Source organism: Bos grunniens, chromosome 13, assembly GCF_055505025.1.
Source record: "Bos grunniens cultivar Pamir isolate PY7600 chromosome 13, Bosgru_T2T1.0, whole genome shotgun sequence".
NCBI classification, from domain to species: Eukaryota; Metazoa; Chordata; class Mammalia; order Artiodactyla; family Bovidae; genus Bos; species Bos grunniens.
Window position 1 is genome coordinate 63,601,621 of NC_141177.1, and position 14,885 is coordinate 63,616,505.

Sequence of the window (14,885 nt, forward strand, 5' to 3'; positions counted from 1 at the left end):
TACAGAATAACAGAACAAACTGTGTCTATTCTGGGGCTTCTCTGGTGGCTCAGCAGTAAAGAATCTGCCTGCAATGATGGAGAGGTAGGTTTGAACCAGGGGTCAGAAAGATCCGTCCAAGAAGGGAATGGCATCCCGCTCCAGTATTATTGCCTGGGAAATCCCAAGGACAGAGGAGACTGGTGGGCTATGGTCCATGGGGCTGCAAAAGAGTCAGACACGACTGAGCAACTAACCTACTGTGTCTACCCGACCCCCACGAAAATGATAAAGTGGAATATTAATCATCAGCACCCACTCCTGTGGTGCAAGGGCAAGATAAAGAATGGACGCACTGTGTCTCGGGAAATACTTTCAACGATAAAGATGGAAGTAGGGGGAAGTCAGGACATGGAACTGAACTACGAAAAATTTCTACAGCACAAAAAGAGAAAATTAAGAATCTTCTCTGAAAAAAAAAAAAAAGGAGAATGAACTCATGCTCTTCAAGGAATTAAGAAAATCTCAAATAGATTTTACAGCAATCAAACACAGTAAGACCACAAAACTAGAGGGAAAGTGTACGGGAGGAAATTTAAGTTGAAATCCTCTGCAGAACTCAAAACACACAGGAACAGAATCAACACAACAGGAAGAGCAGGCTTGAGCACACAGAATTCAAAATAATTCAAGGCAATAAGAAGCATGACGTTATAGCCAACAGTGACCCAGTAAATAGATAGCTGGTATATCACCACCACCACCTCCCCCACCAAAAAGGTTATAGCCTTTACATGAGGACCAAAAAAAAAGATTAAGCATTAAATTCCAAAAAATGGTGAAGGGGCATAAAGTAAGTTCAAAGCTCATAAAATAAGCAAAAGGACAAGACTTAAAATATGAGCAAGGGATTTCCCTGGTGGCCCAGTGGCTAAGACTCCACTCTTCCAATGCAGGGAGCCTGGGTTCCACCCCTGGTACTGGCAGCAGCTGAAGACCCCGCATGCTGCAACTAAGATTGAGGATGCCACATACAGCATCTAAGACCTGGTGCACTCAAATAAACAAACAAGCAAAAGTTTAACACTCTAAATAAATCTATTAAGACATAATATTAAGGGCTGACCCAAAATGAGCATGAAAAGTTGCCTGAACTTAACTCTTCCCAGGTCCTCCTTCCACTCAAAAGACATTACCCAGCAATTGCTATATTTCAAACTAGCCTAGCGAGCTGTTCCTTCTTTAGACTTGGCTATGTCTATAGATTTTGCTTTTCTCTGTGAAGGGAAAAGAGTAAGTGAGCAGCTGCTTTGGTTGAAGAATTTACTTTGGGGCAAGTTTACAAAGAACTAGCAAAAACAAGTTTACCAACCTAACTAATGGGATCGACAAGCACTTGAGAGTAATATATGTTCCATGTAATTTCAGTCGAGGAGAACTGTAAGTTATGCTCCCTTGGATAATTTTATCTACTTTTTAGGTAAGTCATTCCAAAATTCTTACTTGGTCAAAACTTTAATAAATTTTGACCATATGCTTTGTCATCTCTCTCCTCTGCCCTGTATTAGATTGAAACAAACACAGTGCTGAATATATTCTAAATATATATATAGTAAATATAGGTAAAAAATTTTACCTAAATATAGGTAAAACTCAATTTCTCACTTAGCACTAAGCTGGGAATAATATCTACCTTAGAACTGTTAAAAGGATAAAATATGATCATGAATATAAAACAAATATCTTTATAGGGACCTATAAATCACAGCTTACTTGATTACTGAATTTTCTTCTTGCTCTTCAACTCATTCACTGACTCCTAAGCATTAGAACCTGAGTGACTACTTAATAAATGGTTCTCAATCTTTTTAAGCCATACTGCTTTAGTAAGCACAAGTCCGCTCCTTACTGTTTCTGTTGTGTTTTCCTAAAATAATATAATACTAAATGCAACTTTTAAAACTACAATCTCCACCTCCAATAATCAAATATGACCCACCACTACACCTTTGGGGAAGGAAAGAAATTACAATCTGAAATAAATAATAAACTGTAAAATACTGGAGAGCTAATAAATTACTATTCTTAATTTTACAAAGACTATGAAAGCTTAAGTTACCTATGTATTCATTCAATAACATTTATACACGGAAATGTGACCTCCATTCATCTAAATACTTTTCCTCATCATTCTTAATTTTTTCAACCACCATAAGAATTATTTCAAAAAATTTGAAAAAAATTTTCACCAAAATTTCAAAAAATGTTTCAATTTTTTTAACCACCATAAGTAGCATTAACTACTACTTTTTTGTGTCCCAAAATATAGTCTTGATAAAGTCTGGCACAGCAAATGACAACCCTTCGGTGATGCTCAGTAACGCAGTGTTGTTTAATTCAAATTTCTATTACAACCAGTTGTATTTATGTCTGTGAACTACACCAGACTAGAGTTGGAGGGCAAGAGTCCAGGCCTTCATTTAAAATATCCTTCATTTTATTTATATGTATTATATAAAGGCATATATATTTATATATGTATGATTATATATCAAAGTAATCAAAAAATATTTATTTGCTAGATTAGACAGTATTCTACCTTCTAACTATACTGTCCTTTGACCATGTCATCATTTATATTCGTCTCTTTGGTCAGACCATTACAAGCTCCTCACGGCCCTCCAAAACCAGTTAAGCCAAAGCTGATCTTTTTCTCAAAATCTATTAGAATCACCTGGTACAGGGGACTGTGTAAACACCCTGTGGTGTCTGCTACATTTCCCTAAATTGAAAACAAGGCATCCCAACTAGACAGTATCCTCAGCTGCAAGGTGCAGGCCAGCCTCTTGCCCTACACCCAGTAAGCACCACACTGCTCAGGGAAGTGGCACTTAGCACACTAACGGATTAAATGGTTACTGACAACAGAGCTCCATCCTGACAGAGAACTAAGAGCACTAGACTCGCCTGGCCAGCACTTGCAGGCTTTCTCAAAGCCATGACTCAGCACACCACATGCCCTCTGGGGTGAGGGCACAAAATAAAGGCTGCTCATGGGAGAGGGAAGACCTGTCCTCTGTAGAGTCAGGTCACACAGCAGCTGGCCTTCAGCTCACAGGGCAATAGAAAGGAGAAACCAAGAGACCACTCTACTATGTAGATACAGAAACCAGAGCCCTTTCCAAGTGAGGTGTTCCAACAAACGTCCCAGAGCTCAGAACGAGCTTGCCCAAAACCCAGGTTTCCCAATCAAGAAGTCTCTGCTTCGTCAACTGCTTCTCTAAAGATGCTTCTCTCTTCACCTTAAACAAGCTCATCAAAGGAAAAGCCTGAACATATCCAAGTCCCCCACTAAGCTACCACAGGAAGGAACCAGAAATTCAAACAAACTGAGGAGGGAAATGGTTTTTCTAGATTCCTTTTCCTCCACCCAGCCTTTGACTGGGAAAGTGTTCCCAGGGCCCCTCGGCGGCACCTTTTCACTCTACACGCTCTCCAGTATTTTCATCTGCAGCCCAGAGCGTCAGCCTATACAGACTAAGAATTCCCAAATCGTAGGCTCCCAACCAGACTGCCGGTTGTGAGCGAGCAGTCTGCACAGTCAGCTACACTCCAGGCATCTCAGCAGGAGTCCAGCATTCCCCTGCCTCCAGGCGGCCAGCCGCACAGCACCCCCTTGCGGTCACGCTTCCCACCTCGGACAAGCCACCTCCTAACCAGACACCTAGGCCACTCCAGTTCCTGTCTCCTCTTACCTCAGACACCAAGTCTGACCTGTCCACCCTCCAAAATAAGTAGTTCTTGTAGTCCCACCCAGGTCGTCCCCCAGGCCAAGGATCTCCAAAGCTTTTTAATACTCCTTTTACTATTTAACAACAAAAACAAAAAGAAACTTGAGAATACGTGTACCCCAAAATATGTATTTATAAATTAAAATACATGTACTCTACAGCAATGTGGTAAGATATTATAAATCATAATACATTTAAGCTTTATAAAAAAATAGTAAGTCTAATATTTTCTTCCTACATTCAGTGAATTATTTTATACATCCCTGGGGTCCAGGAAGCTGTACTTTGGAGACTGTATAATGAGACAAGTCCAATAACTGGGTTTATACATGCATGCACTATGTATATTTGAAACAGTCTGTCACTTACACACATTTCTTGATCAGATGATGTACGTATGCTTTAGCATATTGCTAAATATAGTTAACCTCATCTTCGAAAGCCACAAACCAAAACTAAAGCTTAAAAGTACCTGGCTTCTGTATTATTTTATAAATAAAACTTAACTCTGCAAAAGTCTCACAATTAGTCACATTTAAAGATGAGAAACCTGCAAATATAGCTTGGCTCCTTTTGCATGCAGCTACAGAACAAGATATACCACCTTTTCACTTATCTATTGAAAATTCTAAGACTGCTAAGGTTCTGAAGGTTTTCTGCACTGCAACTCCTGTAACCTAGATATATAATTTTCTCAGTTTTCTACAGCTATAGATACTGCTATCATTTCAGGGTTCTGAAGAATAAGGTACTCCTCTGGACTCTTACCCCTATCAGCCCACCCTCTGGACCCCAAGACTCCCACCTCTGCTATAATATCATACAAGGACAAAACTCCACAACATATGACCGGTCAGAATATAGGTAAAAAAAAGATACAGATTTGCACAATATAATCTAGGATTCCACTGACAACCAGACAGATCCTAACCCTCCAGAGTGGGGTAATCAGTCCACATGAATCCTCTCAGATACTAACTGAATTTGTTACATGTTTAGAAATATCAATTAGCAGAACTCAAAAGTTCTGAAACTTTACCTATCAAAAGTTCTGAAACTTTATCTATCTCGTGTTTTATCTCATCACTCCAGCAGAGTAGTCAAGAACAACTAATCACCCACACATATGCCCTGAAAACAAGCACCACCTGAAAGATAGTTTTCAGTATTTTAGAAAGTAACCAGATGCCCTAGTTCCCCCAGGAGTTAGGAATTTATCGACCCCAGTGTAGGACTGCATGTTCATTCAATGATGCTAATTTGGGGCAGCTTTTAAATATCCTGACCAGAAAGCTGAGGAGAAAGCCACCTAAATCCAATGATTTATTCAATATTACTGATCCTATACTTTCCACACACAGAATAGCGAGGGGATTAGAAAACAATACAGAATTTAACATTCTTTTAAAAACAATCAACATTACAAAAACTTTAAGTCTGTGAAATCAACACTGATGACTCAATTTGGAGTCTGCTATTTACAGAAGCAAAGTATTAACCACATCCCATCTTTTTAACTAGCATTCTAATAACATCTTCCATTTTATACTGAATTCTAGGGTGGGTATAATTGCTTTCATCCTCAAATGCCTGTTAACTAAAACATTGATTTGTTTCATGTGTTTTCTATTTATCAGCTAATCATCTTCAGTCCCTCATTTATTAATAAGTGATCTAAAATTATTTTCAAATGTGAACATCTCTGTAGGGCTCTTAAGCCAGCCCTGACTCCTTTGAGCCTTGATGTCCACAAATCCTGAATAGGTAACTTACAAGTCAAGTTCCTTCATCACTTCTGAAGTGTTTAATACACAACGTATTGCAAAGTCTGGATTCCGTTAAGAAAAATTCCTAATCGAAATTCAATTAGCATTTTTTTATTGTACCATCAAAATAACAATAAAAAATAACAATAATTCTACCCAGCTAATATTTATGTGGAACGCAGATTCCAAGAAATCTTATTGATAATATCACCAATTACATGGTGAGATTTTTTTTTAAAGTCCTTCTACTTTATCAAGAAGGAAAGAAAAGGAGTTAATATTTATTGAGCTAAGTGTCTTCACTACACTGCACTTATATTATACAAGGTTACCTGTGGTTCAAACATGGGTTGCTGGACCACAAGGGTTGTCCTCATCAGAATTGGACGATCACCTATGCTCCCTGTGCCTCAGTTTCTTCATTTGTAAAACTGGGATTAAACACAACACCTACTTCTTTGGATCAGTTCCAGGATTAAAGGACAAAATAAAGGTAAAGTGCATAGAGGTAAACATAGCCCTCACTGTCCTCATAATAATTTCTAGCTTTATTATTAGTACAGGTAGGTACTGTTCCCATTTTACAGATGGAAGAAATGGAGCCTTAAAAACAGTGTAATTTACTAGTAATGATCATACAGACTAGCGCTAGGTTTTCACGCAAAAACACAAAACTGGTGAAACAAAAATTACTCAGGCATTAAATACTACCATTCTTAAAAATACAACTTGTTCTGAAGCATCAGGAACGGCACGAATCAGGCACAGCCGGGCAGGAGCCCTGAACACGGCCGCGGCGTCCACACCCAGCGTTAGAAGGGCCCACAGGACGCGCCCACCCGGCGCCCCGGTGCCCTGCGGCGCGGCGACGCCCGGGACGCGGGGCTGGAGCCAGGGTGAGTGGTCCCGGCGTGGAGGCCCGGCAGCCGAGGCCGCTGCCGGACCAGGTCCGCGGAGGCCCGTCCGCGCCCAGCCGTCCGGTTCGCGCCCAGCCCAGCGTCCGAGTGGCGGGTCCGACTCCCGGGCCTCCGCGACAGCGGCCCCGCGAGGACAGCGCCCCTGCCGGGAAGGTCCAGGGGCGGCCGCGGCCCGACTTCCTCCCCCGCCCGAAGGCTTGGAATCCACCCGGAGGCCGCGGCCCCCACGCCTGCTCCTCCATGAGAGCCCGGCCGCTCACCAATTCCGCCGCCCGCCCTCCCGGCCGGCCGCCCTGGCCCACCTTCTCCCGCGGCGTCCAGCCCGGTCGGTCAACTCGGCCTGTGCTCCGCGGTTCCCGCTCGGCCTGTCCCGAGCTGGCGTGGCCTCCCGGGCTCGGGCGCGGCGGCGGCGGCGGCGGCTCCTCCTCCTCGCGGGCGGGAGGAGGAGACTCGGCGGCGCGGGGCCGCCTCCCGGCAGGAAACGACCCCCGGGGCACCGCCTCCCTGGCGCTGCGATCCCGCTCCTCAGGCCGCCGCCGCGGCACTCGCCCTCCGGAAGCGCATTCCTCTCGGGCCGCGTCAGCCGCGCCCGCGGTGGGAGGGGGAGGGGGACAGGGACAGGGAGGAGAGGGGGACTGAGAGGGGGAGGGGGACCGGGAGGGGGAGGGGGACTGAGGGGGAGGGGGGACTGAGGGGGAGGGGCGGGGGCCGCCGGGACAAAGGAGCGGCCCGCCTGGGCCACCGGCTCCGCCGCAACCCCGGCGGCGCCTCCTTCCTTTGCAGCCGAGGGAGAGAGGGAGGATTTTGCCGGGTCCTGCTCACCTTAATATCCTTCTCGGCCTGCCTTAGGCGCTGCTTCTCCAAAGCCCCATGTGTGTCCGGCCGGCCGGCTTTGAACCCTGGAAGCCCTGCCTCCCAGGAGCCGGCTCAGACAGACGGGGACACTTAGTCACTCACCTTGTTAAGGTTTCGTGGGGCCAAAAACGTTTCCCTCTGGAAGGGAAGTAGCTAAAGCCGATATTTTTCTGGTGGGAGGATTTGCTTACGTCTTTGAGAGAGGGGAAGACTTAAGGAGGAGACGGGTGCCAGGAAAGATGAAGAAAGTTGTAGAGGAGAAACTGGTGAGTTTGAGGAGCAGCTTTTGTTTGGTTCATCTGGAGGTCCATTTATGGGGAACTGGGAGGAGAAGGAAAGGTTCATCCTTGATACAGTTTCTGTTCATCCTCACTTTTTTTAGTAGGTGGACAGGGGGGCTGGAGAAGAGACAGCTAAAAGAAGCATGGCTGGGCACATTTTGATAAGAGGATCGCAACCGCTGCCGGCCGGCATCATACTGAAACCCGGTTACTCAGAATGGGCTGCTGGCAGGCTGCCATCCTGTTAGCCGAAAATGCGCATTGCCACGTGGTGAGCTGCAGCACCCTGTTGGGAACAGAACTCGAATGATGAGATTTGTGAAACTGAGAAGCAGTGTTTGATTTGGGGAAGATTAGAAGCTGTGATGCTCATTTGACCGCCAGTCTTGAGGAAGAAAAAAAGACAACCCATCTATGGAAATGTTGCCCATTGCTCGCCAGCAAAATTAAATCTTTGGTTAGGTAATCTCTGGAAACCTCTAAAGAAACAAGAATGATTTTTCCCACTTAATGGATGAGCAAATTTAAGAGACTAAATGATGTTTCCTTATTTGGGGAATCTAAAAAAGGATACAGATGAACTTATTTACAAAACAGAAATAGTCTCACAGACATAGGAAAACAATCCCATGGTTACCAAAGGGTGACGGGGAGGGAGGATAAATTAGGAGTTTGGGATGAGCATACACACACTACTCTATATAAAACACAAATAACAAGGACCTACTGTAGAGCCCAGGGAACTATACTCAGTAACTTGTAATATAACCTATAATGGAAAAGAATCTGAAATATATTCTTTTTCAGATTCTTTTCCATATATATATTTTACAGTTTCTTTTTGGTGATATATATAACAAACTTTTCTGTACACCGGACACTAACATAACATTGTAAATCAACTATACTTAAATTTTTAAAATGTATCTATGTTAACAACCCAATGGTGCAGCTGCCAGCAGACCTCAACATTCTTGAATTTAAAGGTACTATTTATACCTTTGTTGAAAACGGATCAAAATCTATGTCTGGTCTCAACATGGATTACCATTCTGAAGTGTAGTTTATCCATGTTTGATTTGTACTACATTCCCCAGAACTTTCTTCCTTGTGTGATTTGCTACAAGAACATTATAAGATTCACATTTGCACAACATTAAACTAAATTAGGCCAAAGGCAGTGTAATAATCACCTTTTTAATCTGAGTCTCAAACACTGTTCCAGGTCACACAATAGGGGCTCAGCTAATACTGGATAAAAGAATAAATGGGTCCTTTTGCTCCCCTGGGACATCCGACTACACTAAAGTGTGAGTAGCAATTTATGTGCAGAAGTTATGAGCTTTGAGGAAATGAGAAATTAAAGAAACATAATCTCTAAGAAAAGCAGTGATTGGTCAGGAGTATGGCTGCATTCGTAATTTCAGATAAATATTCATCAAAGGACAGCTAACTATAAAATTTATGAGCGTTCCAAAGGTTGATCAGTTTTACCATGCTAAACAGAGTATCCTAGTAAGTAGGAATAGTGTAAGTCACATTGCTAAACCATGTCATGATACAACATCTATTAGTATCTTGAATTTAAGACAAATCATATTTTACCTACACTCTTTCCCGGTTATTATAAATTGCCTTATGCCATCTCACAAGTCATTTTTATCAAATAATTAAAAGTTGACCTTTCCTTTAGTTTTGGCATCTTACTACTACATGCTCTACAAAATATGTCTTTATTCACTACTGTTTTCCAAAAGTAAGTTTTCAAAATTGCTCACCAGCAAAGACTTTACTGTTCATTTCAATCACTGTTTAACCCCCATTTCTATTAATGATTAAAGGACAGGCTTACATAAATGAAAGGAATCACTAATATTTAGTCAAGTACAAAAGAGGCTAAAGGCCTCTCTAGAAACCTGATTATCTTTTTCAGACAATGGGATCAGCATTGATTACTGACCTTTAGATCTAGTAGGCTGTATTTAATCACGTGATTATGGAATACAGGACTGGGAGTGAGTCAGTGTTGCCTCAGGAGTGGATTGCTGTCTTTCTCTTGTAGTTTGAACACTTGGGGGATGCAATCTGTCAAAGGTTACCCTGTCCAGGAAGCTACAAATCATCCCATGATAACTTAAAGCCTTTTCAGTCTTTTGAGAGTGGAAGTACCTCTATAAAAATGTAACATTTTACAGGCAAATATGTTAGTACACATTCATTTACAAATGATTTTCCAACTGCAGTAATCAAACTTGGGCAAGACTCCATGGAGGTAGAGCAAAGGGTGAATGCCTGCATAGTGAGGAGTATGGACCCCAGAACAAAAATGTTTTGGTCTTGACCACTGGCTGGCACATTCTGGCTTAACCCAGACCAGATCAACTTTAAATAAGCTGGGTGACTTTGTGTCCCAGCATGTTCAAGTTACCCCCAATGTGTCTGTTACCCAAGCATAATTATTAATAGCACCCCTTTTCATTCTCAAAAGTACATCCTGATATGGATGGTAGATTATATCATCACCCTATAAGTAAGCGTGTCCAGCCAATGAGGTATGAAAAAAGTAATTTTAGCAGTTCAAAGGGGATTCATAGGGACACATTGCAAATCACATCCCAGGTTTATAGGTGAAGACCAATTCCAATACTGATCTTCAGGAAAAAAAGTTGTGTGAGGATGAGTGAAATTAATTAGGCAGCTCCTGAGTAGGGACTTCCCAGGTGGCTCAGTGGTAAAGAATCCACCTGCCAATGCAAGAGACTCGGGTTTGATCCTTGGGTTGGGAAGATCCCCTGAAGGAGGAAATGGCAACCCACTCCAGTATTCTTGCCTGGAAAATCCCATGGACAGAGGAATATGGCAGGCTATAGTCCATGGGGTCGCAAAGAGTCAGACACGACTGAGTGTGCACACACATAAAGTCCAAGGAAGGTGTTTAGGTGAGTCATGAGGGTGATGGAAGAGAACACTGGGGGGAGAGTTAGACACTCATATCCTAGATAATTTTGGAATTTGGAGGGTTTCCATTTATTTTGGAAAAACAGAATAATGTAACATCTTTAACACATGCGATGAAGATGTCCTTCTAGGAGATTTAATGAAAGAAAACTCTTGAAAGTAGCTTGGCTGATCAACAGATTTGGGTTTAAAATACCATTGTAAATGTATATAATGGTTTCTGGAGCAGATTGATTGCCAGTAGCTAGGTAAGTGTTCCCTGGTGACTCAGCAGTGAAGAATCCGCTGCCAATGCAGATGTGGATCTGATCCCTGGGTCAGGAAGATCCCCTGGAGAAAGAAATGGCAAACCACTCCAGTATTCTTGCCTGGGAAATCCCATGGATAGAGGAGCCTGGCGGGCTACAGTCCATGGGGTCTCATAGAGCCAGACAGGACTTAAAGCAACTAAACAATGACAAAGTTAAGTTTTCAGCTACTTTCCTAAAAACTGTTTCTATAGAGTGATCTGGATACATTTTTCTCATCTACCACCTCCAGCTAATTAGAATGTAAAACCCTTAAATGTAAATAAAGATGAGCAGATGGGGTTAGAAGGAATAGAAGTCTCTGATAATTCTCAATAACACATATGTTGATGAGCTTCTGAATCATAACTTCATTCCCTTTTCCTAAGACACTGAACTGCCTCTATTAAAATGTGAATCTGTGTGTCCGAGTTTAAAAAAAATAGCCCTGGAAATTATTAACACTTTGAAAATAAAGAAAGGGTAAGCTAGTCCTCCAGTTCCTCCTTTTTCTGTTGCCAAGAATATAAATAACATACAAATAATGAAATATTGCAAAGAAACTGGAAGATCATTTATTTTGCAACTTCTTATTTTTGTTTTGGGGACTTGGAGTGACCGCTGCTCAACACCCTGTTATAATTGCCAGAGGAACCAAGAGTTTGCTACAAGGTGGTCAGTAGTTGGGTCAGCAATTGGGTATGTGTGGTATGCAGCAGTATTATTGGATTAACCCATCCTGAGGCTTTATTTAGTGCTTTATTCCTTTGCTTATTTAAAAGTAAGGTGGAAAAGTGTCAGGATAGTTTGTCCTTCTAGCTTAGGCCTAGCCATTGAGTCTTTTCCTTTTCTAGATAGTTCACAGTTGCTAGGTTATGGCTCTGAATATGGGTCACGTATGAGTAAGGCTGCCTCAACTGTTCAGCTTCCTGTTTTCCATATATAGCATCCCCTTGTTTCTTTCTTTTTTTTTTTGCTCAGTCCATGGAGTTACTGCCTCTGCTGGGTGTGAGCATTCCCTGCCAGCTTTCAGATGCTGAACATTTTTAAGAGCCCAGAGGGAACAGTGTTTTTAGGCAGCTCTTTTCAGACACTGAGTTTCTTCAGCTGGAGAAGGGAATGTGCCTTCCCAAATAAGAATGAAAAATATGCCAAACATAAGCAGTTGAATAGCACTGGAGTTATTTTTAGGAACTAAGGTCACTCGGTACAGGAAATGATGGTGCTACCAGCGAGTTATGGCTAGAGACTATGAAACAACATAATTTCTCTCCTCATTGAACTACTTTTTTAATTATCTTCAGAAAATCTGGCAATTTGAATTAGGAGAAGCTTGATTTTAGGCCAGATTTATTAGAGAGTGGGACAAGTAGGTTAGTAGAAAGGTGTGTTTGTTTGGTAAGTAATATAGCTCTCCTCTCCCAAATTAGTTCCCATCACATTTTGTCTAAGATTGAGTTCTTGCTGTACGCCTGTGTTTGGGAAATGATGAATCCACAGACCCCCACAACTGGAGACTATTTCACTTAAACATATAGATCTGCATTTTTGCAGATGTTTCTAGTTTTAATGGGATTTTAATCCCAAAAGATTAATGCAAAGAAATAGAGGAAAACAACAGAATGGGAAAGACTAGAGATCTCTTCAAGAAATCAGAGATACCAAAGGAACATTTCATGCAAAGATGGGCTCGATAAAGGACAGAAATGGTATGGACCTAACAGAAGCAGAAGATATTAAGAAGAGATGGCAAGAATACACAGAGGAACCATACAAAAAAGATCTTCACGACCCAGATAATCACGACGGTGTGCTCACTGACCTAGAGCCAGACATCCTGGAATGTGAAGTCAAGTGGGCCTTAGAAAGCATCACTATGAACAAAGCTAGTGGAGGTGATAGAATTCCAGTTGACCTATTCCAAATCCTGAAAGATGATGCTGTGAAAGTGCTGCACTCAATATGCCAGCAAATTTGGAAAACTCAGCAGTGGCCACAGGACTGGAAAAGGACAGTTTTCATTCCAATCCCAAAGAAAGGCAATGTCAAAGAATGCTCAAACTATCGCACAATTGCACTCATCTCACACGCTAGTAAAGTAATGCCCAAAATTCTCCAAGCCAGGCTTCAGCAATATGTGAACCGTGAACTTCCTGATGTTCAAGCTGGTTTTAGAAAAGGCAGAGGAACCAGAGATCAAATTGCCAACATCTGCTGGATCATCAAAAAAGCAAGAGAGTTCCAGAAAAACATCTATTTCTGCTTTATTGACTATGCCAAAGCCATTGACTGTGTGGATCACAATAAACTGTGGAAAATTCTGAAAGAGATGAGAATACCAGACCACCTGACCTGCCTCTTGAGAAATTTGTATGCAGGTCAGGAAGCAACAGTTCGAACTGGACATGGAACAACAGACTGGTTCCAAATAGGAAAAGGAGTACATCAAGGCTGTATATTGTCACCCTGTTTATTTAACTTATATGCAGAGTACATCATGAGAAACGCTGGGCTGGAAGAAACACAAGCTGGAATCAAGATCGTGGGGAGAAATATCAATAACCTCAGATATGCAGATGACGCCACCCTTATGGCAGAAAGTGAAGAGGAACTAAAAAGCCTCTTGATGAAAGTGAAAGTAGAGAGTGAAAAAGTTGGCTTAAAGGTCAACATTCAGAAAACGAAGATTATGGCATCTGGTCCCATCACTTCATGGGAAATAGATGGGGAAACAGTGGAAACAGTGTCAGACTTTATGTTTTTGGGCTCCAAAATCACTGCCGATGCTGACTGCAGCCATGAAATTAAAAGACATTTACTCCTTGGAAGGAAAGTTATGACCAACCTAGATAGCATATTCAAAAGCAGAGACATTACTTTGCCAACAAAGGTTCGTCTAGTTAAGGCTATGGTTTTTCCTGTGGTCATGTATGGATGTGAGAGTTGGACTGTGAAGAAGGCTGAGCACCAAAGAATTGATGCTTTTGAACTGTGGTGTTGGAGAAGACTCTTGAGAGTCCCTTGGACTACAAGGAGATCCAACCTGTCCATTCTGAAGGAGATCAGCCCTGGGTGTTCTTTGGAAGGAATGATGCTGAAGCTGAAACTCCAGTACTTTGGCCACCTCATGGGAAGAGTTGACTCATTGGAAAAGACTCTGATGCTGGGAGGGATTGGGGGCAAGAGGAGAAGGGGACAACAGAGGATGAGATGGCTGGATGGCATCACTGACTCGATGGATGTGAGTCTGGGTGAACTCCGGGAGTTGGTGATGGACAGGGAGGCCTGGCGTGCTGGGATTCATGGGGTCGCAAAGAGTCGGACACGACTGATCGACTGATCTGATCTGATCTGATATTAAACACAGATATGATCAGTCCCTTTTATAGACCAGGAGCCTAAACACATTTTTCTTGTTGCTGTTGTGGCCCTGGAATCTTGATTTGTGTACTAGTCATATCTATAACAACTTTTTATTCATCAGATACACCACTAAATATTTTGCACTAACAAGATTTTCCCTACAGTATTATATTTTTTTTAATTTTATTTTATTTTTAAACTTTACATAATTGTATTAGTTTTGCCAAATATCAAAATGAATCCGCCACAGGTATACATGTGTTCCCCATCCTGAACCCTCCTCCCTCCTCCCTCCCCATACCATCCCTCTGGGTTGTCCCAGTGCACTAGCCCCAAGCATCCAGTATCGTGCATCGAACCTGGACTGGCATCTCGTTTCATACATGATATTTTACATGTTTCAATGCCATTCTCCCAAATCTTCCCACCCTCTCCCTCTCCCTCTCCCTCTCCCACAGAGTCCATAAGACTGTTCTATACATCAGTGTCTCTTTTGCTGTCTCGTACACCGGGTTATTGTTACCATCTTTCTAAATTCCATATATATGCGTTATTATACTGTATTGGTGTTTTTCCTTCTGGCTTACTTCACTCTGTATAATAGGCTCCAGTTTCATCCACCTCATTAGAATTGATTCAAATGTATTCTTTTTAATGGCTGAGTAATACTCCATTGTGTATATGTACC

The 14,885-nt window shown here is 42.2% G+C and overlaps 2 protein-coding genes across 12 annotated transcripts in view; one reads left to right on the forward strand and one right to left on the reverse strand.

The window, feature by feature from the left end:
• Positions 1–14,885, reverse strand: part of ITGB1 (integrin subunit beta 1) — a 91,738-nt gene that overhangs the window by 36,321 nt on the left and 40,532 nt on the right. For 2 of the 11 annotated variants that reach the window (XM_086334581.1, XM_086334574.1), the window contains exon 1: positions 7,411–7,550. The exons of 1 other annotated variant lie outside the window; for it this stretch is intronic. Coding sequence is in view for 2 of the 10 variants with exons in the window: in XM_086334578.1 (XP_086190704.1) it covers positions 6,248–6,250 (3 nt within the window). In the remaining 8 variants the exon portion in view is untranslated. Of the gene's footprint in view, positions 1–6,247; positions 6,443–6,713; positions 6,850–7,275; positions 7,551–14,885 lie in introns of those variants that run through there. 8 more of the 11 variants (XM_086334580.1, XM_086334572.1, XM_086334579.1 and 5 more) reach the window with 4 other exon arrangements.
• LOC147361106 (uncharacterized) lies at positions 6,437–8,126 on the forward strand. Its single transcript, XM_086334586.1, has 2 exons — positions 6,437–7,574; positions 7,691–8,126. Exon 1 carries the CDS (start codon positions 6,694–6,696, stop codon positions 7,090–7,092), a length of 399 nt encoding a protein of 132 aa, XP_086190712.1. The 5' UTR covers positions 6,437–6,693; the 3' UTR covers positions 7,093–7,574; positions 7,691–8,126.

Coding starts and splice junctions, on each gene's coding strand:
- LOC147361106 (XM_086334586.1), top strand. CDS start 6,694: ATGAGAGCCCGGCCGCTCACCAATTCCGCCGCCCGCCCTCCCGGCCGG.